A 20,262-nucleotide genomic window follows, 5' to 3' on the forward strand; every position below is an offset into this window, starting at 1 on the left:
ATGAATGACACCTACCTCTGTGTGGACTGTGTGATCCGGTAAGTAGTTCTGTGGCTCTGTGTCCGGTCTGGTGCCAGGTTTAGGCTTTTTTAGATACATTTTTGGCAGGCATTTAGTTTTAGCTTGCGATGGTAACAACCACCAGTTAGCGCCTTCATCAATCTGCTCCTACAAATGACTCAAAGTCTTCTGGAGAGAAATGTTGTGAACACAGACGTGGGTCCTTCAGAAGCTGTGCTCTTCCAACAGCTCTCCCCCATTGCACTCTTTTTTTCCTGTGGGATGCGATACAGACTGTTTTGCTGTTGCTTCTAAATTACAGCCAACAGTGACGCAGAGTAACTTTGTCTAAATGGACATCAGTCAGACACCATATAATAAAATAATAACTGTGGCAAAGGAAGCCTACTCTGTCCAGAGGGCTCCATGCATATGAAAAAATGGCAACCCTCACAGGTGAGAAATATAACAAGAGATTTTTTTCAAGTAATCATAACTTTCTATGTGTCACAAATGGCAATTGTTAAGTTAACGAGAACAATAATCTGAGCCGTTTTGTCTCCCAGAAGCCTGTGGCAGTGGTGCCTTTTTAAGAGTTATTAAAATATTTCCAGATTAAAACAGAATTAGAGATAAATGTTAATCATATGACAGATCTCTGATTAGGAATTTGAGATTAAAATAATCCTAATTTGATTCAGATCACATATTAAATGAAAACAACACAGATTTTAATCTTTTATTAATTCTCATTCTGTAGATCAAAGATGGCGGCTCTGCTGCTGACAGGAGGCTTCAGCGCCCCCGGTGGCAGTTCCGCACTCTCCATGCTGGTTCCTGCTTGTGTTTTATTTTGAAAGGGATTCCAGGGAGAACCATCGGGTGGGGGCCCAGAACGACAGGTCCAGGTCCTGATCTGCCAGGTTCTGTTGGTTCTCCAGGTTCTGATGGTTCTCCTGGTTCTGTTGGTTCTCCTGGTTCTGATGGTTCTCCTGTTTCTGTTGTTTCTCCAGGTTCTGTTGCTTCTCCAGGTTCTGTTGGTTCTCCTGTTTTTGGTTCTGTTTCTCCAGGATCTCCAGGTACTGTTGGTTCTCCAGGTTCTGTTGGTTCTCCAGGTTCTGATGGTTCTCCTGGTTCTGTTGGTTCTCCTGGTTCTGTTTCTGTTTCTCCAGGTTCTCCATGTTCTGTTGGTTCTCCTGTTTTTGTTGTTTCTCCAGGTTCTGTTGGTTCTCCAGGTTCTGTTGGTTCTCCAGGTTCTGATGGTTCTCCAGGTTCTGTTGGTTCTCCTGTTTTTGGTTCTGTTTCTCCAGGATCTCCAGGTTCTGTTGGTTCTTCAGGTTCTGTTGCTTCTCCAGGTTCTGTTGGTTCTCCTGGTTCTGTTTCTGTTTCTCCAGGTTCTCCATGTTCTGTTGGTTCTCCAGGTTCTGTTGGTTCTCCAGGTTCTGATGGTTCTCCAGGTTCTGTTGGTTCTCCTGTTTTTGGTTCTGTTTCTCCATGTTCTGTTGGTTCTCCTGTTTCTGTTGTTTCTCCAGGTTCTGTTGGTTCTCCAGGTTCTGTTGGTTCTCCAGGTTCTGATGGTTCTCCAGGTTCTGTTGGTTCTCCTGTTTTTGGTTCTGTTTCTCCAGGATCTCCAGGTTCTGATGGTTCTCCAGGTTCTGTTGGTTCTCCTGTTTTTGGTTCTGTTTCTCCAGGATCTCCAGGTTCTGTTGGTTCTTCAGGTTCTGTTGCTTCTCCAGGTTCTGTTGGTTCTCCTGGTTCTGTTTCTGTTTCTCCAGGTTCTCCATGTTCTGTTGGTTCTCCAGGTTCTGTTGGTTCTCCAGGTTCTGATGGTTCTCCAGGTTCTGTTGGTTCTCCTGTTTTTGGTTCTGTTTCTCCATGTTCTGTTGGTTCTCCTGTTTCTGTTGTTTCTCCAGGTTCTGTTGGTTCTCCAGGTTCTGTTGGTTCTCCAGGTTCTGTTGGTTCTCCAGGTTCTGATGGTTCTCCAGGTTCTGTTGGTTCTCCTGTTTTTGGTTCTGTTTCTCCAGGTTCTCCAGGTTCTGTTGGTTCTCCTGTTTCTCTTTCTGGTTCTCCTGTTTCTCTTTCTGGTTCTCCAGGTTCTGTTGGTTCTCCTGGTTCTGTTGGTTCTCCTGGTTCTGTCCCTGTTTCTCCAGGTTCTCCAGGTTCTGTTGGTTCTCCTGTTTTTGGTTCTGTTTCTCCAGGATCTCCATGTTCTGTTGGTTCTCCTGGTTCTGGTTCTGTTTCTCCAGGTTCTGATGGTTCTCCTGTTTCTATTGTTTCTCCAGGTTCTGTTGGTTCTCCAGGTTCTGTTGGTTCTCCAGGTTCTGTTGGTTCTCCAGGTTCTGATGGTTCTCCAGGTTCTGTTGGTTCTACTGTTTTTGGTTCTGTTTCTCCAGGATCTCCAGGTTCTGTTGGTTCTTCAGGTTCTGTTGCTTCTCCAGGTTCTGTTGGTTCTCCTGGTTCTGTTTCTGTTTCTCCAGGTTCTCCATGTTCTGTTGGTTCTCCAGGTTCTGTTGGTTCTCCAGGTTCTGATGGTTCTCCAGGTTCTGTTGGTTCTCCTGTTTTTGGTTCTGTTTCTCCGGGTTCTGTTGTTTCTCCATGTTCTGTTGGTTCTCCTGTTTCTGCTGTTTCTCCAGGTTCTGTTGGTTCTCCAGGTTCTGTTGGTTCTCCTGGTTCTGTTGGTTCTCCAGGTTCTGATGGTTCTCCAGGTTCTGTTGGTTCTCCTGTTTTTGGTTCTGTTTCTCCAGGTTCTCCAGGTTCTGTTGGTTCTCCTGGTTCTGTTGGTTCTCCTGGTTCTGTTTCTGTTTCTCCAGGTTCCCCAGGTTCTGTTGGTTCTCCTGTTTTTGGTTCTGTTTCTCCAGGATCTCCAGGTTCTGTTGGTTCTTCAGGTTCTGTTGCTTCTCCTGTTTCTGTTTCTCCAGGTTCTGATGGTTCTCCTGGTTCTGTTGGTTCTCCTGGTTCTGGTTCTGTTTCTCCATGTTCTGTTGGGTCTCCTGTTTCTGTTGTTTCTCCAGGTTCTGTTGGTTCTCCTGGTTCTGTTGGTTCTCCTGGTTCTGTTTCTGTTTCTCCAGGTTCTCCAGGTTCTGTTGGTTCTCCTGTTTTTGGTTCTGTTTCTCCAGGATCTCCAGGTTCTGTTGGTTCTTCAGGTTCTGTTGCTTCTCCTGTTTCTGTTTCTCCAGGTTCTGATTGTTCTCCTGGTTCTGTTGGGTCTCCTGTTTCTGTTGTTTCTCCAGGTTCTGTTGGTTCTCCAGGTTCTGATGGTTCTCCAGGTTCTGTTGGTTCTCCTGTTTTTGGTTCTGTTTCTCCATGTTCTGTTGGTTCTCCTGGTTCTGGTTCTGTTTCTCCATGTTCTGTTGGTTCTCCTGTTTCTGTTGTTTCTCCAGGTTCTGTTGGTTCTCCAGGTTCTGTTGGTTCTCCAGGTTCTGATGGTTCTCCAGGTTCTGTTGGTTCTCCTGTTTTTGGTTCTGTTTCTCTAGGATCTCCAGGTTCTGTTGCTTCTCCATGTTCTGTTGGTTCTCCTGGTTCTGTTTCTGTTTCTCTAGGTTCTCCATGTTCTGTTGGTTCTCCAGGTTCTGATGGTTCTCCAGGTTCTGTTGGTTCTCCTGTTTTTGGTTCTGTTTCTCCAGGTTCTCCAGGTTCTGTTGGTTCTCCTGTTTCTCTTTCTGGTTCTCCTGTTTCTCTTTCTGGTTCTCCAGGTTCTCTTGGTTCTCCTGGTTCTGTTTCTGTTTCTCCAGGTTCTCCATGTTCTGTTGGTTCTCCTGGTTCTGGTTCTGTTTCTCCAGGTTCTGATGGTTCTCCTGTTTCTGTTGTTTCTCCAGGTTCTGTTGGTTCTCCAGGTTCTGTTGGTTCTCCTGTTTTTGGTTCTGTTTCTCCAGGATCTCCAGGTTCTGTTGGTTCTTCAGGTTCTGTTGCTTCTCCTGTTTTTGGTTCTGTTTCTCCAGGATCTCCAGGTTCTGTTGGTTCTTCAGGTTCTGTTGCTTCTCCTGTTTCTCTTTCTGGTTCTCCAGGTTCTGTTGGTTCTCCAGGTTCTGTTGCTTCTCCAGGTTCTGTTGCTTCTCCTGGTTCTGTTTCTGTTTCTCCAGGTTCTGTTGCTTCTCCAGGTTCTGTTGCTTCTCCTGGTTCTGTTTCTGTTTCTCCAGGTTCTCCATGTTCTGTTGGTTCTCCTGGTTCTGGTTCTGTTTCTCCAGGTTCTGATGGTTCTCCTGTTTCTGTTGGTTCTCCAGGTTCTGTTGGTTCTCCAGGTTCTGTTGGTTCTCCAGGTTCTGTTGGTTCTCCAGGTTCTGTTGGTTCGCCTGGTTCTGTTGGTTCTCCTGGTTCTGTTTCTGTTTCTCCAGGTTCTGTTGCTTCTCCAGGTTCTGTTGGTTCTCCAGGTTCTGATTGTTCTCCAGGTTCTGTTGGTTCTCCTGTTTCTGTTTCTGGTTCTCCAGGTTCTGTTGGTTCTCCAGGTTCTGTTGGTTCTCCAGGTTCTGTTGGTTCGCCTGGTTCTGTTGGTTCTCCTGGTTCTGTTTCTGTTTCTCCAGGTTCTGTTGCTTCTCCAGGTTCTGTTGCTTCTCCAGGTTCTCTTGGTTCTCCAGGTTCTGTTGCTTCTCCAGGTTCTGTTGGTTCTCCAGGTTCTGATGGTTCTCCAGGTTCTGTTGGTTCTCCTGTTTCTGTTTCTGGTTCTCCAGGTTCTGTTGCTTCTCCAGGTTCTGTTGCTTCTCCAGGTTCTGTTGGTTCTCCTGGTTCTGTTTCTGTTTCTCCAGGTTCTCCATGTTCTGTTGGTTCTCCTGGTTCTGGTTCTGTTTCTCCAGGTTCTGATGGTTCTCCTGTTTCTGTTGTTTCTCCAGGTTCTGTTGGTTCTCCAGGTTCTGTTGGTTCTCCAGGTTCTGTTGGTTCTCCTGTTTTTGGTTCTGTTTCTCCAGGATCTCCAGGTTCTGTTGGTTCTTCAGGTTCTGTTGCTTCTCCAGGTTCTGTTGGTTCTCCTGTTTTTGGTTCTGTTTCTCCAGGTTCTCCAGGTTCTGTTGGTTCTCCTGTTTCTCTTTCTGGTTCTCCAGGTTCTGATGGTTCTCCAGGTTCTGTTGGTTCTCCTGTTTCTGTTTCTGGTTCTCCAGGTTCTGTTGCTTCTCCAGGTTCTGTTGCTTCTCCAGGTTCTGTTGGTTCTCCTGGTTCTGTTTCTGTTTCTCCAGGTTCTCCAGGTTCTGTTGGTTCTCCTGGTTCTGTTTCTGTTTCTCCAGGTTCTCCATGTTCTGTTGGTTCTCCTGGTTCTGGTTCTGTTTCTCCAGGTTCTGATGGTTCTCCTGTTTCTGTTGTTTCTCCAGGTTCTGTTGGTTCTCCAGGTTCTGTTGGTTCTCCAGGTTCTGTTGGTTCTCCAGGTTCTGTTGGTTCTCCTGTTTTTGGTTCTGTTTCTCCAGGATCTCCAGGTTCTGTTGGTTCTTCAGGTTCTGTTGCTTCTCCAGGTTCTGTTGGTTCTCCTGTTTTTGGTTCTGTTTCTCCAGGTTCTCCAGGTTCTGTTGGTTCTCCTGTTTCTCTTTCTGGTTCTCCATGTTCTGTTGGTTCTCCTGGTTCTGGTTCTGTTTCTCCAGGTTCTGATGGTTCTCCTGTTTCTGTTGTTTCTCCAGGTTCTGTTGGTTCTCCTGGTTCTGTTGGTCCCAGACCTTCCGGACCTGCCGGTCGGCCCGCAGTCGGCCCGCAGCCGCAGGTTCCCAGCTGGATGATGTTGCGGATCAGCTCGGCGCTGGGGAAGTCCATGCTGATGACGCCCAGGCAGCCGGCGACGCCCCTGCGGCGGCGGACCAGGTCGCTGAGCTGGCGGTTGACGGATCGGGCCAGCGCCTTGGGCCTCTGCATCGCGGTGGCGGCGGTTTGGGTCAGCAGGATGTAATGGCCACAGAGATGCCACTGGACGTGTCTGAGTTTCTCCTCTACGTCTTTCAGCTGGTTGGACTCAAAGAGGTAGGAACGGTGGTTCTCCGTTCCCAGGGGGAACTTCCTGTTCTGCAGAAAGACAATCTTCCCTCGGACCTGGCCCAGTTCTGGTACTGACACCTTCCTCCAGATTTTGCCCTCAAACCTCTTTAGCTGTTGCTCCACCATCCGCGTCGCTCGGTCTTGGTATAGGCCGTGTAGCGTAACCTTCATCAGCACCGCCTCGCCCCCGTTCTCGTCCAGGAACGCCAGAACCTTCTCTACCACCGCAGTAAAGGTGACGCCCTGGGAGAAGAGCCAGTTGGCGTCTCGGATGCCGACCTCCTTGTCAGTGGGAAACCAGATTCCAGCGTGGATGTCCAGACAGCGGATCCCGACGTCCAGCTGTTTTTCCAGAGTCCATACCTGAGTCACCGCGAGCGGCCCGCCTCTCAGCGTCAGGCTCTCATGGGTTCCAGGAACCGTGATGGCGGAGACAGGAGTCGCATCGGGGATGGACGCCATCCACTTCCTGTTGAGGAGACCAGAATCCAGGTCCGACTTGTCGTTGAAACCGACCCCTGTGTAAACACAGGAGGGCAATCTGGAGGAGGCAACAGTCGGAAGATGGTTACTGCCACAAGTCAAGTGCTTACATTTCCTATGTGAGAGTAGGGAACTCAAAACTGAATTAAAGAATATAGAACAGAGAATACTTGAAAGAGAGCAGAAGTTCTGACAGCAAATATTAAATCCTGCTCTCAAATTGAAAACATAAATTCTTGACTGAGGGAATTTTACTGCCACAAGTCAAGAGCTTAAATTTTCTATTTAAAAGCGGGATTTCAACTCATTGCTCTCAAAACTTGTCATGCATGCACCCAAATCTGAATGTAAGATGTAAAAGGGAACAGAAAATATTTGCCAGAGCAAAATTTTGAGTTCAAGCATTGCAAGTTTTGAGGACAAAGATATAAAATCCTACTCTGAAACTGAACATATAAACTCTTAATTTTTGGCAGCAAAATTTCCCTATAGCTGCTGAGTTCTCATTCAGAGACTCTCTGCTTTCCATCACATCTTAGTTTTTACACTCAACTTTTGTTTCTTGCAGATTTTTTCTCCTCTTGCACAAACCTTTGCAAACCTCTCTTTGTTGCTTTTCAATTCTTTTCACTTTCTCTCATATCTAGGACTATTGTCACCAGGCAACTGTGCTAGGAACATAAAATACTCCTTTCAAATTCAAAATGTAAGCTCTAGACTTTTGACAGTAAAATTCCCCTGTGGCTGCTGAGTTCCTGCTGGATCTGGAAGGTAAAATGAAGATGAAAACTTACAGGGAGAAGAGCCAGAGGTAGAGCTGGATCTCCATGCTGGTTTCTGTGGTTAAACCGTTAGTCAGGATTTGTCCGGGTTCGTCTTCTCTATGTTCTCACATTGTGTTGGCAGCAGTCACTAGTCACTGAACTGTATCACAAAGGTAATTGTCTGCTGAGCCGGGAGCCGCTCCGGGAGATAAACGAACATTTGCATGATTTACTCTAATCTAGTCTTCTAAGCGTGGAGGACAGAGACGGAGGTCCCAAAGGGACGGCTGCGTTTGGATAGTAAAATGTCTCAGCAGCCAGGGGGAGGAGACAGTTGGACTCAGATCTGACTCTAGAATACCTTGGTCTACAGAGGACAACCTGGTCCACTCAGTGACTAAAAGCTTTCCAGACCCATTGGCATTGGATATTTCTGGTCTGTTGTGTTAGATTTCCTCCATCCTGGTCCAACATGTCCAGAGGACATTGTCCCAGTAGTCTCGTCCTCCATCAGATGCAGCTCTGCTAAACGTTGATGAACGGCCATCTTGTTTTTGGAGAGAAGACTCTTTTTCTTTCAACCCTTCCAAGCAGCCATACTGATTCAGGGTCACGACCTTTAACCTTTAACCTGCTACTTGTGTTCTGCAGAGTCTGAGTTCCTAAAGTTATAAGTTGATGAATGTTTAAAAACATTGTTTGAGATGAATTATAGGATCAGATTGTAGCATCAGTAGCAAAATTTGTCATGTTTTGGTTTCAGGTCAAGCAGAGACGCTAACGAAGGATTCCTTTGGGACGGTTCGAGTTTCCTTTAAGATAAGCAGAAACAGGAATAGGAGGAACAACTGAATATCAGATATGATGTGGATGGATATTTGGGGAACAAAAACATTTTGGTATGTTTTGGATTCCATACACACAAAAAACTCAATTTAATAAAATTAAAAACAATTATTTACAAAAACTTTGACCAAAGTGGGGCTTTTTTTGACCATTCTTATGATATAAATGCTAAATAAAACACATTTTAATTTTATTTTTTCTCTTGATGTCATGGTGGTGTGTTTCTATATGTTTTTGACCCCAGTTCAGTCCCAGTTCGGCTCCAGTTTTGCCCCAGTTCAGTCCCAGTTTGACCCCAGTTCAGTCCCAGTTCGGCTCCATCTCCGTGCTCAGCCTGCTGCGTCACTCTGGCGTCTTTAACCCGTCCAATCGGATTGAGCTGCTCCTCTGATCCTCTTGCTCACCAGCTGTCGCCTCTTAGAGGGAAGCTGCAGGATCTGGATCAGTTCAGACACAGACATGGTGGCGATTCCCAGCAGGTACAGCCAGCAGCTCCCAGCTGCCTGTGACCTCTGACTCCTGCTCCGGGAAGTGGGTCGGGACCAGCAGGATGTCGGCGAGGACGTTGCCGCTAGTCTTCATTAACCTGGGAGGAGAAATGCTCTACATCCTGGACCAACGCCTGCGTGCGCTAAACACGTCTGAGGACCAATCAGAGACAGGTGGGCGTACCTGGCAGGTATGGTGGTATATTTATTTATTTTTCCCCTCCAGGGGGTCTTTTGTGGGCTCTAGTGTCCCTTATATGATAGCAGGCTGACAGGAAAGGGGGAAGGAGAGGGGGGAAGACATGTGGCAAATGTCGCCGGGTCCGGGAATCGAACCTGCGACGGCCACGTCGAGGACTGAAGGCCTCCAAGCGTGGGGCGCGCTAACCTCTACGCCACCGCAGCACGCAGGGGCCACAGCCTCTTTAATAACAGCTCTGTCTTTCTCTGTTTCATGGGAACCGTTGGTGCTCCGCAGGAGTTTGGTCACAACGAGACAGGAAACGAGGTACCAGAACTTCCTGTTTAGCTCCCGCCTCCTAGAGGAAGTCATCAGTTCAGCCTAGAACATAACTTCCTGTTTAGCTCTTCTAATGTTGCTACTGGACTTCCTGTGTTTCCGGGTGGCTCAGTTCTGAATGACGTGGTCGGCACCATGTTCAGTAAGTCCTTCATGGATGAACTCCTGAAGCCTCAGCAGCTGTATTCCCACCGGACCATGAAGACGGTTCTGACCCGGTTGGCCCACTCCTCCATCATGAGGCTCAACCCGGCCAGCATGGACAGGGTAGGACAAAAACAGCAGCTGTAAATAAAAAGTAAATCAATAAAACTTTTTTCTATTAAATTTAAAAAAGAAAGGTATTACAGTGGTAGGCACACTTCAGCTAATGCGCTAACAGCTGAGCTAATTTTTTAACTTTCAAATCGTTTAGCTAAATGAATTATTCTGGAGTTTGGCTGTTTTGTAAACTTTTAGTTAAATAAAGTTTGATGTTAGTGTTGCAGTTTTGGTTATTAACTGTTAAGATTTATTCAAATAGTGAGTTGTTATATTCATGCTCTTATTTTGAAGTATGTATACACAGCAGTTCCGTTTCCTCTCCTCACATTCTGCTTTGTTTTCTTCAAAAAAAAATTATTAATTAGTATTAATATGACTGTAAGAAAACATAAAAAAAAGAACCAGGAGTGTTAACAAAACAAACACATTTAAAAAATCCACTTACCTGAAATGTTCTGAGAGCCTCACCTTGACACATGGCGGGTGTCAACATGGCTGTAGCATATAGCATTTAGCTTTAGCTTATGCTGAATGCCATTTTGGTAAAGCTCTTTAGCTTTCGCAGAACTAATGTTTATGGAGCTAGTCCAGCTAACTTTTTAATTAGCGGTGCCTGACGATTAAAACATTTCCTCAATCTGGCCACCAGGAGGCAGCACAGTTTCTACAGTAGCAGACAAAGTGACGGGCCAGTGAGGAGAAGTTTTTTTTTAATTTTCCTGCTGTCTTTACAGTTCTGGTTTCATATTCAAGTTAAGACCGGATCTGTTATCAGCTTCATTTTTAATAAAGTCTGCAGGTTTCTCTGTGCCCATTGGTCCGTGGTTCTGACCCAGAAACTGTTTCTCCTGCTGGCCTGCAGCTGTATGAGCTGATGATCATGGCCTTCAAGTACCAGGTTCTGCTCAGCCCGCGGCCCAGAGACCTGCTGCTCGTCTCCTACAACCACCTGGACGCCGCCAGGGCCTTCGTCAGAGACACGCCGGCCGTCCTCAACCAGGTGGACGAGACGCACAGGAAGATCATCGAGGTGCGCAGCTGATTCTGGTTCTGGTTCTGTCTGACCCGGTGAACCCTGAGTGATTCCTGCTGTCTCCTCCTGCAGGTTTACTCCAGATTATCAGACGGAGAATTCCAGCTGCTCAGACAGACGCTGCTCACCTTCCTGCAGGACATGCACACCCGGGTCAGTACCGGGTCAGAACCGGGTCAGAACCACCCGGGTCGGAACCACCCGGCTCCTGACCAACGTTTGTTTTCAGGTTTCTGTTTTCCTGAAGAACCAGATCCAGAACCCCAGCGGCCGGTTTGTCCTGATGACGTCCGGTCCGGTTCCGACCGGAGTAGATGTACCGGGACTGATCAGGTGAGGCTGGTACTGGTTCTGTCTTCATAAGTTATGAATATTATTCCTGACCTGCAGGTGAACCGGCCTTAAAGAACTATTTGGAGCAACACGTCTCGGTTCTGAAGGTCTGCTGGGACTGGTTTGTTCCTCAAATGTTGGTCTTTGGTTCTGCAGCAGGACCGGTTAGAACCCAGAACTTTCTGACTGTGCATGTGGGGTCTGTCTCTAACTCCCACTGCTGGAGGACTTCCTGATTTCTGTCCAATCAGAGAGCAGAGAGACACGCCCACTCTCTCCCAGTAGATCTGATTGGATCAGGAGAAACTGGACCTGCAGGTTCTGTTTGACCCGTCAGAATAACAATCTGTCAAAAATGTCAAAAATCAACAGCAATAATCTGAGTTATTTAGTCGGTTATAAGAGAAACTAAACCTTATTAAATATTAAGTAGCAAGATAAACATTAACTAAAGACACATTTAAACTAAATATTAATCATACAGATAATAAAAAAATCTAGAAAGTCATATATTTAGTTAACAAGCAAAATATTTGTTTGAAGTCAAGTAATTAGCTCAGAGGTATAACTATAACTATAAGTGGAAGTGGACTATCAAAATAAAAGTTGGCTCTTCCATTTCATCTCGTCTCTTCATCTTCGTTTCTTTTCTTGAACATTTCAGCTTAAAACAAACGATTAACGTTTAAAGCCTAAACGGATTCACAGTTTACCAAGCTTTTATTTTGATAGTCCACTTCCGCTTATTGATAAATGGATTTGTACATCAGCTAAACATTTAGCTTGAGCTAACTAAATATGTAGTTTGTGACCTAAATATTTAGCTAGCTCAGAGCTAAATTGGATCTAAATTAGTTTGTTCACTGAAAATGAACTTCAAGGTAAATATTTTTGCTGGCAAATTAAATATTAAGTATGAAACTGTGACATTTGAATGCCTGAGTAAAATATGATCCATCAGATGAGCTGTCGTCGTTCCAGGACCTTTGACCCCAGAGGGAAGGAAGTGGGTCGGAGCGAGTTCCCGCCTGGAGGAACCTACAGCGGTTCTGTTGGTGAAGGATCGTTTGAGCTGAGCGGAGACAGAGTCCTCAAGCTGGGCCAGAACCTGTAAGAACCCTGAGCCGGTAACATACTGCGGCCGCACCCTGCTCCGCCTGATCCCACTTCCTGTTCCAGGTACCAAGCCGAGCATCCGGAGGAGACCCAGAAGTCCAGAACACCTAGAGCCCAGGTAACTGGTCTGAGCTGGTCCAGACCAGGCGGTTCTGGTTCCGTTTGGTTCTGGTTGAACCCTGCGGTCCGTTCTCCGTCCTGCAGCCGGACAGAACCAACCCGCTGGCCAAGGAGGAGCTGAACCTGCTGGCCCGGCTCATGGGCTGCATGAAGTCCAGGTCCGTTCCCACCGCAGCGCCGCGGTTCCGGATCAGCTTGTTCCCCTCGGACCCGGAGGAGGATGAGGAGAGGTGAGTTCTTCCTCTTCAGTTCCTGGTAAATCCGGAGTTGTTCCCGCTGACTGGCGTTGTGTCTGTTGCCCAGCGGCGCTCCAGCAGAGCAGGCGGCCATCTTCCAGGTGATCAACATCCAGGCTGTGCAGGTGGGTCAACAGCTGAGCTCTGATTGGCTGCTTCTGCTCCACTGAGGCCCGTTTGGACCAGAACATTTACTGGCTGTGATTGGATTTATCGCCCCCTGCTGGCTGCTCTCCGCTCAGCTTGGTGGACTTTTCCTCTAAATATCATTTTAATATATTACAGTATTTAAAAATGTTCAGTGGGCTGGATCATTTCGGAACCAGAACCACAACAGAAAACATTTAAAGATTTTTTAATGTTTCTGCGTTAAACAGAGACTGAGGAACGTTTGGCTTCAGAAAATCAGCTGGAAAAGTTTCACCAGTTATTTGTGTAAATCTGTGGAGCCATTCACACAAATAGAAACTAACGCTGTGTCTGAGTTCTGGGATGAATCCGGTCTGGGTCAGACGTCCCGGTGTTCTGATCCGACTGGCCCGGGTTCTGTTTGGTCCAGGATGAAGAGGCGGCGTCGGCGCTGGCCCGGATCGCCGGACAGTTTACTGATGAAGAGGCGGAGCTGGAAAATCCCAGCGGCAGTAAAGGAGACGACCTGCTGGCCATGATGGATGACCTCTGACCTCAGAACATATTAACTCCTCTAAAACCCGAAAAACCAATAAAATATAAAGTGAAAATGCAAGTTAGTTTAAACTAGAGCCAGTCTAGAATAAATGGAATATGAATACAGACGGGAACTAATAAACAGAACCAGATCATATTGAGGTCATTTTATTTATAAAGCACATTTTCAGCAACAAGGCAATTCAAAGTACTCTACATAAATTAGAAGGAAATAAAAAAACAAATCAAAGGAAAGAGCCAAAGAAGAAAAAATCTAAAGTATTAGTTCCTCATGGTTAAGAATAAGTAATGCATGATTTATAAACTATGGGGTTTCTCTGGATTCTTGTTCTGATCATGTTGATCCAAGGTAGTAAGGCGAGTTCCTCTGGATTCTAAGTTTATTCTAATTCCTTTTATGACTTGCAAGATAATTATAAGTACTCCATAATTTAGCATTTATAAGCTAGATGTACAGCACCAACACTGTTTACAGTGGGGATGGTCTCCTGCTGACCTCAACTCGGTACATTGTGGGCCGGTGGGCAGAATACTTTGAAGACCTCCTCAATCCCACCAACATGCCTTCTATTGTGGAAGCTGAGCCTGGGGACTCTGGGTTGGGCTCTCCAATCTCTGGGGTCGAGGTCGCCGAGGTGGTTAAAAAGCTCCTCGGTGGCAGGGCCCCGGGGGGGGGATGAGATCCGCCTGGAGTTCCTCAAGGCTCTGGATGTTGTAGGGTTGTGTTGGCTAACTCAACTCTGCAATATCACATGGACATCGGGGGCAGTTCCCCTGGATTGGCAGACCGGGGTGGTGGTCCCCCTGTTCAAAAAGGGGGACCGGAGGGTGTGCTCCAATTACAGGGGGGTCACACTCTTAAACCTCCCTGGCAAGGTCTATTCGGGGGTTCTGGAGAGGAGGGTCCGTCGGATTGTTGAACCTCAGATTCAGGAACAGCAGTCTGGTTCTGGTTCTGGTCGTGGAACACTGGACCAGATCTACACCCTCAGCAGGTCCTGGAGGGTTCTGGGAGTTCGCCCAACCAGTCTACATGTGTTTTGTGGACTTGGAGAAGGCGTTCGACCGTGTCCCTCGGGGAACCCTGTGGGGGGTTCTCCGGGAGTATGGGGTACTGGGCTCCTTGATACGGGCTGTCAGGTCCCTGTAGGACCGGTGTCAGAGTCTGGTCCACATTGCCGGCAGTAAGTCGGGCTCGTTTCCGGTGAGAGTTGGACTCCAGCAGGGCTGCCCTTTGTCACAGATTCTGTTCATTACTTTTATGGACAGAATCTCTGGACCAGCCAAGGTGTTGAGGGGATCCGTTTTGGTGGCCTTTGGATTGAATCTCTGCTTTTTGCGGATGATGTGGTTCTTTTGGCTTCATCAGGACGTGATCTGCAGCTCTTGCTGGAGCGGTTCGCAGCTGAGTGTGAAGCGGCTGGGATGGTGATCAGTGCCTCCAAATCCGAGGCCATGATCTTGAGCTGGAAAAGGGTAGAGTGCCTTCTCCGGGTCAGGGGGGGTGTCCTGCCCCAAGTGGAGGAGTTCAAGTATCTCGGGATCTTTTTCACAAATGAAGGAAGAAGGGAGCGGGAGATCGACAGGAGGATTGGCGCAGCGTCTGCCGTCAAGCGGGCGCTGTACCGGTCCGTCGTGAAGAGAGAGCTGAGCCAAAAAGCGAAGCTCTCGATTTACCGGTCGATCTACGTTCCCACCCTCATCTATGGTCATGAGCTTTGGGTCATGACCGAAAGAACGAGATCACGGATACAAGCGGCCGAAATTGTTTTTTTCCGCAGGGTGTCTGGGCTCTCCCTTAGAGAGAGAAGCTCAGTCATCCAGGAGGGACTCAGAGTAGAGCTGCTGCTCCTTCACATCGAGAGGGGCCAGTTGAGGAGCATCTGGTCAGAATGCCTCCTGGACGCCTCCCTGGTGAGGAGTTCATGTCCCACCGGGAGGAGGGGAAACCCAGGACACACTGGAGGGACGATGTCTCTCTGCTGGCCTGGGAACGCCTTGAGATTCCTGGAGAAGCTGGAAGAAGAGACTGGAGAGGGAAGACTGGGCCTCCCTTCTGAAACTGCTGACCCCACGACCCGACCAGGATAAGAGGAAGAAAATGGATGGATGTATAAAAAAAAAACTAATAGAAGTTTCTCTGCATAATAATCTAAAAGGTATAATATTGGTCAAATAGTGAGTACTCTACAATTTCTGAAAGTTATAAATTTAAATAAGGCTAAGAGGCAGACAGTGCAGAAATGACATATCAAGATAAATTATACACATGTAGCAAATTTCAGATATTACAAAGACATGAGCTAATGGACCTTACCACAGGGCCGCTTTTCATTGGCTGATGCCCATTCTACGTGGTCACGTGATTGGCCGTCTCACAAACAGCTTCCTGTTAGCTAAGTACAGCATAAAGCAGCACTGATACAACTTCTACACCTTGTAGCCTGTCTGCTACAGTCTTACGTTAGCTAAACAGATCAATATGCAACGTGTATCTGACTCACACTGAAGATTTTATTTTAACAGAAAAGGTTTTGGACTAAACTGTTCCTCCTGTTAGCCTCTCTAGCACCAAGTACAGCTGGTCAGTCAACATCACTGTGTTCAGGGAACCAACGATTAATAATCCAGAAATAAACTTGATCTCATAACGGACTGAATGTTTTGTTTTTGACGTAATCTTTGCTTGTCTTGTGGGGCGCAGGCGGTTGCCATGGTAACAGGTGTGTTTAAACTACAAAGAGAGAGAGTAAGTAAAAAGGTAGGAGTGGTTCTGCGTTGATCACCTGTTCGGGTTATTTTACCTTTGTTTACCTTTGCTGTGGCTCATTACAGCCGCTGTAGTTTCTAAACGTTGGACTAATTACCTCGTTCCTTTGTGATTATATGTCATTCATAACAAACATCAAGTAGAACAAATAGATTTCATTAAAGGTTAACAAACAAATGGCTTCTAATTATGTGAAATTAAATGAATTATATCCCAGCTTCAGAAGATTTGCCTTTACCTTTCCAGAGCTCTTTGGTTCCTCCTATTGAGGTCAAAGGTCAGATCTACCATAACCGACTGACACCTGCTGGCCTCAGGTTTTCAACCAGTTTGTGACTGAAAAACCAGTAACCTCCTCCCAGTTGATGACATGAACTTGTTATTTCCTCTGTCCATTCTAGTAGCTGATATGTTGTGAAAATCCGCTAGAAATGAAGCACTAATGGAGTCATGTTTCCATAGAAACAACGTGAGACTCGTGGTCACATGGGTCGGTTGTGGGCGGAGCTTAGTAAGGTCCATGACAGGACCTTACCACTCAGTAACCATGCATGATTGTCTCGTGAAGATGGCTTTATCTAAGAGAAAATCCTTGGAGAGTTCAGCCATATGGTTGCATGGGTGAGTCCAGGGAGGGAGCGGCTGTTTACCTAAACTCCAGGAAATTTGATAGACACCGTCAGAGGTGCCAGATTCAGAATTAACAAATTTTGTTTACATCGTGCGGACTTAAACTTTCCATCTGCCCTAGAGTCTCAACCGGTGCATCTCTGTTAATTCCAATCATCCAAATTAGCATGGTCGGTTCCACCGGGCCAAAACTAGCAACTTCTCCAAGATGGATTCCATCCTGCTAGTGTGTTTTAGCATCCAAAGTTTTCCTGCAAAAATTTGCATCCAACCTACGCCTCTGTCCCACACCATGTCAGTCTGGCAGGTATCTGCAAGCTCCAAACAGCAGAAATCTTGTTTTCACTAATCCAAATAAATCCAGGATGTATCAAATCAAATCAAATCAAACTTTATTTGTATAGCACATTTCAGCAGCAAGGCATTTCAAAGTGTATCCCACCGGGTGGGTCCCAGCGGGCAAGTGGACTCTCCTGTGCCATCTTGTTGGGAAAATTTGATTAATAGCATGACTTAGGAATCAGTTAACCAGAGCCATAATTTGTAGATTTGGGGGAAGTGCAGAGAGAAGCTCCAAAACAGCAGCACAAAAACAGAAGGCATAGCAGAGCGAGCAGGGCAAAGATGGGAAAAAAGGAAGCAGAGGAAAAAAGCAGAGTGAGAGAAATTAAATCCGATTAATTATAGATTTATATTTAATTCTAGTCATTCAGTGAAATCCAGTTGATCACGTGATCAGGTAGAGTTAATCTGAAAATAGAATTAAAAAACCACCACAGTTGAATAATCTGTAATCACTCCATCCTGAAGGTTCTGGAATCAGAGAGGAGGATCATCATTATTATTATGGGATGTAGAAAACGCGGGGAGAGCTGGAGATTATTGTTGGATGTGTTCGGCCGAACCATTTCAGCCTTTTAAACTAAAATAGAGACTGCAGTTTGCTATTACACCACGCGGTGGCGGTAGTACGCCACAAGAACCGGATAAATAACAGGATCTTACGTCATCACGCTGTGCGTCATTTGTTATTTGCGGCGGCACAGGACCGATGTGAGGAATTTAAATCTGATACAAAGTGACTGAAGAGAAGAAGGTCCAGTAGAACCAGAAGAAGAACCATCAGTTCAGGTAGGAGTTCGAACTGGTTTCAGTTCTGATCTGGATCAAAACCGAGACATGCAGAAAACCCGTCTCAGCAGAAACCAGGATCACTAAAAGTTCTGCTTGGTTCTGATCCAAATGTAAAAACTGCAGTCAGAACTGAATCTTGTCGAAACCGCTGAGGTCCTGGTTCTGGAACAGGAATCAGTTTCTGAACAAGGTCCAGAAGAACTAGAACCTTCAGCGATCCGGTTCCGGGTTCTGAGGATGAGCCCAGAGCTGCTGTACAGAACCAGCCTCTCCGGTACCGGAGAGGTTCCGGTGTTACGTCGGTTCCCGTTTCCCCATCAGATACGGTTCCCCTTCGTTATCAGCGCATAACAAGCACGCGCTTTTTCAGCGCTTATCCAGAGAACTACGGACGCCGTGAAAGCTCAAACAACGTGTTTCGGCGAAGTTCTTTTACTTTTTCACGTTTTTGCAAAAAAATTCAAAAAATAATATATATATCAGTGACGTGCGGTGAGGTTCATAGCTGGTGAGGCTCTGATTTAATCATAATCAGATTTACAAATATAGACCCCCTGCATGTTATTGTTTACATAAGGAAAATTCGCGCATGCGGACAACATGGAGGGCAAAAAGATTATTCTTCAACATGTCATCCTTAGCCGCGCTGCCGCCGTACAATAACTCCGTTACTTTATTCAAACGTGGACATGTAGATATTATTAATTTCGTGCTATGCTCCACAGAAAAGGGAAAATCTTTTAAAGTACAATTCGACACCACTTCTCTCTCGCCCTGTGTATCAGCGCAGCGCAGACTCGTTGCCATAGCAACTGAAAACGCGACAAAAAAACAACAACAACAACAACACTACTCAAAAATTTCCCACACAGAGAGCAGGACATTCAGTAGTATGATGGTGCAGTAGTTTGGTTTTAGGCAGTGATGTCAGTAACGTGTTACTGACGTTGGTCCACTTTTTTCAGTAACCAGTAATATAACGCGTTGCTATTTCAAATCCAGTAGTCAGATTACAGTTACTTATCAAAATCACTGTGCGTTACTATCTTCTTTTGTTATTTAATTGTATTTCCTCTACTCGTCTTGTCGAGTGACCGACGTCTCTATGCAACAGAAATGTAAACAATGGAGGGAGATGCGCATTTTGTTGGTGGAAAAACTGGAACTATTTTGAGTTTCTGTCGCCAAGTCCGATTATTATAAGCGGCTTTGAGCTTCTTCTTTTTTTTTTTAAAGTCGCTTGCAAATTTAATGAGTGGCGGGTTGCGCCTTTTTGGGCTCGTTTTTGAACATGAAGTTCCTCATTTGGGCTTGGAAATAATCAGAGACTCATAATAAATCCCAGAATTTGTCCGTCATTAAGGTAGTTTTACTCAGTCTCTCTCTGTCCATTATTTCCCGGATGATCCGTCCCGCTTTGTTTTTGTTAATGTCAAGTTAATGTATTACCTCTGAATGACGTCCACGACTAGCTCCACGGCTAGCTCCAGGGTTAACTCCATGGTTAGCTCGATGGTTAACTCCATGGTTAGCTCGATGGCTAGCTCCATGGTTAGCTCGATGGCTAGCTCCATGGTTAGCTCGATGGCTAGCTCCATGGTTAGCTCGATGGCTAGCTCCAGGGTTAACTCCACAGCTAGCTCCATGGTTAGCTCGATGGCTAGCTCGCTGTTACCGTCTCTTTCTCTGCAGTGGAGTCTCAATGTCTGGGATCATGACAGCTGCTGTTTGATGCACCAGCCTCTCCGGTACAAAATGACTAAAATAAACTAAAATAAATAAATGATGACAGGTGAGGCTCTGCCTGCAACAGCAGCTCAGGGAGGAGGTTGATCTGTTCAGATTATTTGTCTCATAAGACTAGATTAACATGTAAAAACATTTTATCAAAGTTAAACACTGCAGCTGGAATGTCAAAGTAAAATCTGGCACCAAACTTGTTCAGATGTTTCTGGTTTTGATCCTGAAAGGTCGAAGGATTTCCATTCAGAACCGGGTCATCCTCCTGAACTCTGACCTCCGTGTCCTTCCATGGACCCCGGTGACCCTGGCCCGTGTGGCGATGCGGCGGGCTCCATCCGGGAGCGGACCATTGCGGAGAACAGCCTGGTGGTTCTGCTGCAGGGCCTGCAGGGTCATGTGACCACGGTGGAGCTGCGGGACGAGTCGACGGCGCGCGGACGCGTCCTCAGCGTGGACGCCTTCATGAACGTCCGGCTGGAGGACGTCGTCTTCCGGGACCGGCGGGGCCGCGCCCTGCGTCTGCAGCAGCTCTTTGTCACCGGGCGCAATGTGCGCTATGTGCACGTACCCGACCGCGTGGACATCCTGCAGACCGTCCAGAACCAGCTGGCCCGGATCCACAGGGTCCGGAACTTTGGCAGCCAAGGCGGCGGGAGGAGAGAGTTCTGCAAGAATACCAATTAACCCGGTTCCACTATAGACCCGGTTCTACCAGGTGACCTTGTTCGGACTTGAAGACTATTCATCCCTGGTTCTCATTGGACCGAAACCAGAACTTCTGGAAGGATTCACAACCAGGTTCTGATTAAAAACTGCCTGTTTTTTTTTTTTACTGTTATTGATAATAAAACTCTCCAAAAATCCAGATTTTCAAGAACCTAACTCTGGTCCATTTGTCTAGTCAAAGTCCGGTTGGTGAGGTGTGAATGCTAATCGACCTCTGACCTCTGGTCCTCCAAACCTCGGTCTGGGTTTGGTTGAAGTGAACGCCAAGCGGACCAGAGAACGTTCCAAAAGCAGGAAGTGCAGGCGCAGCTTCCTGATGAGCATCAGCTGATCCTCTAACGGTTCCTGAGCTGCTGGACGTGAAAAGGTTCTGCAGAACCAGAACACAAAATATTTACTTTTATATGAATAATTAGAAAGAAGAAT

The 20,262-nt window shown here is 46.5% G+C and overlaps 4 protein-coding genes across 4 annotated transcripts; 3 read left to right on the forward strand and 1 right to left on the reverse strand.

Annotated features, from left to right (window-relative positions):
- Positions 1–3,439, forward strand: LOC122844023 (cuticle collagen 2C-like; the record flags this gene model as incomplete). Its single annotated transcript, XM_044139225.1, has 6 exons — positions 1–38; positions 761–833; positions 1,071–1,079; positions 2,090–2,158; positions 2,735–2,782; positions 3,392–3,439. Coding segments are annotated over exons 1-6 (285 nt in total), but the record flags the coding sequence as incomplete, so codon positions are not given.
- Positions 3,440–5,410: 1,971 nt separating this feature from the next.
- On the reverse strand, positions 5,411–7,017 carry LOC122844024 (1-phosphatidylinositol phosphodiesterase-like). Its single transcript, XM_044139227.1, has 3 exons — positions 6,980–7,017; positions 5,600–6,484; positions 5,411–5,435 (listed from the first exon to the last, which is right to left on the reverse strand). The coding sequence occupies exons 2-3, from the start codon at positions 6,403–6,405 to the stop codon at positions 5,411–5,413; spliced, it is 831 nt and encodes a 276-aa protein (XP_043995162.1). The 5' UTR covers positions 6,406–6,484; positions 6,980–7,017.
- Positions 7,018–8,048: 1,031 nt separating this feature from the next.
- Positions 8,049–12,963, forward strand: LOC122843313 (protein OSCP1-like). Its single transcript, XM_044137974.1, has 12 exons — positions 8,049–8,089; positions 8,336–8,698; positions 9,003–9,032; positions 9,157–9,311; positions 10,171–10,338; positions 10,414–10,494; positions 10,571–10,674; positions 11,656–11,784; positions 11,854–11,908; positions 11,995–12,140; positions 12,214–12,271; positions 12,706–12,963. Exons 2-12 carry the CDS (start codon positions 8,587–8,589, stop codon positions 12,826–12,828), a joined length of 1,161 nt encoding a protein of 386 aa, XP_043993909.1. The 5' UTR covers positions 8,049–8,089; positions 8,336–8,586; the 3' UTR covers positions 12,829–12,963.
- Positions 12,964–17,234: 4,271 nt separating this feature from the next.
- Positions 17,235–19,977, forward strand: lsm10 (LSM10, U7 small nuclear RNA associated). The gene is made up of 2 exons (XM_044138301.1): positions 17,235–17,364; positions 19,338–19,977. Exon 2 carries the CDS (start codon positions 19,399–19,401, stop codon positions 19,792–19,794), a length of 396 nt encoding a protein of 131 aa, XP_043994236.1. The 5' UTR covers positions 17,235–17,364; positions 19,338–19,398; the 3' UTR covers positions 19,795–19,977.
- Positions 19,978–20,262: the final 285 nt, after the last annotated feature.

Source organism: Gambusia affinis, linkage group LG14, assembly GCF_019740435.1.
Source record: "Gambusia affinis linkage group LG14, SWU_Gaff_1.0, whole genome shotgun sequence".
Taxonomy (NCBI): domain Eukaryota; kingdom Metazoa; phylum Chordata; class Actinopteri; order Cyprinodontiformes; family Poeciliidae; genus Gambusia; species Gambusia affinis.

Bases quoted from the DNA above. Each gene is read 5' to 3' on its own strand.
- LOC122843313 (XM_044137974.1), top strand. From the start codon at position 8,587: ATGTCGGCGAGGACGTTGCCGCTAGTCTTCATTAACCTGGGAGGAGAA. The intron at 10,675-11,655 runs GTGAGGCTGGTA...TCGTCGTTCCAG, and splicing joins GATGTACCGGGACTGATCAG to GACCTTTGACCCCAGAGGGA. The intron at 12,141-12,213 runs GTGAGTTCTTCC...TCTGTTGCCCAG, and splicing joins CCGGAGGAGGATGAGGAGAG to CGGCGCTCCAGCAGAGCAGG.
- lsm10 (XM_044138301.1), top strand. From the start codon at position 19,399: ATGGACCCCGGTGACCCTGGCCCGTGTGGCGATGCGGCGGGCTCCATC.
- LOC122844024 (XM_044139227.1), bottom strand. From the start codon at position 6,405: ATGGCGTCCATCCCCGATGCGACTCCTGTCTCCGCCATCACGGTTCCT. The intron at 5,436-5,599 runs AGAACCTGGAGA...GAGAACCAACAG, and splicing joins ACAGAACCAGGAGAACCAAC to AACCTGGAGAAGCAACAGAA.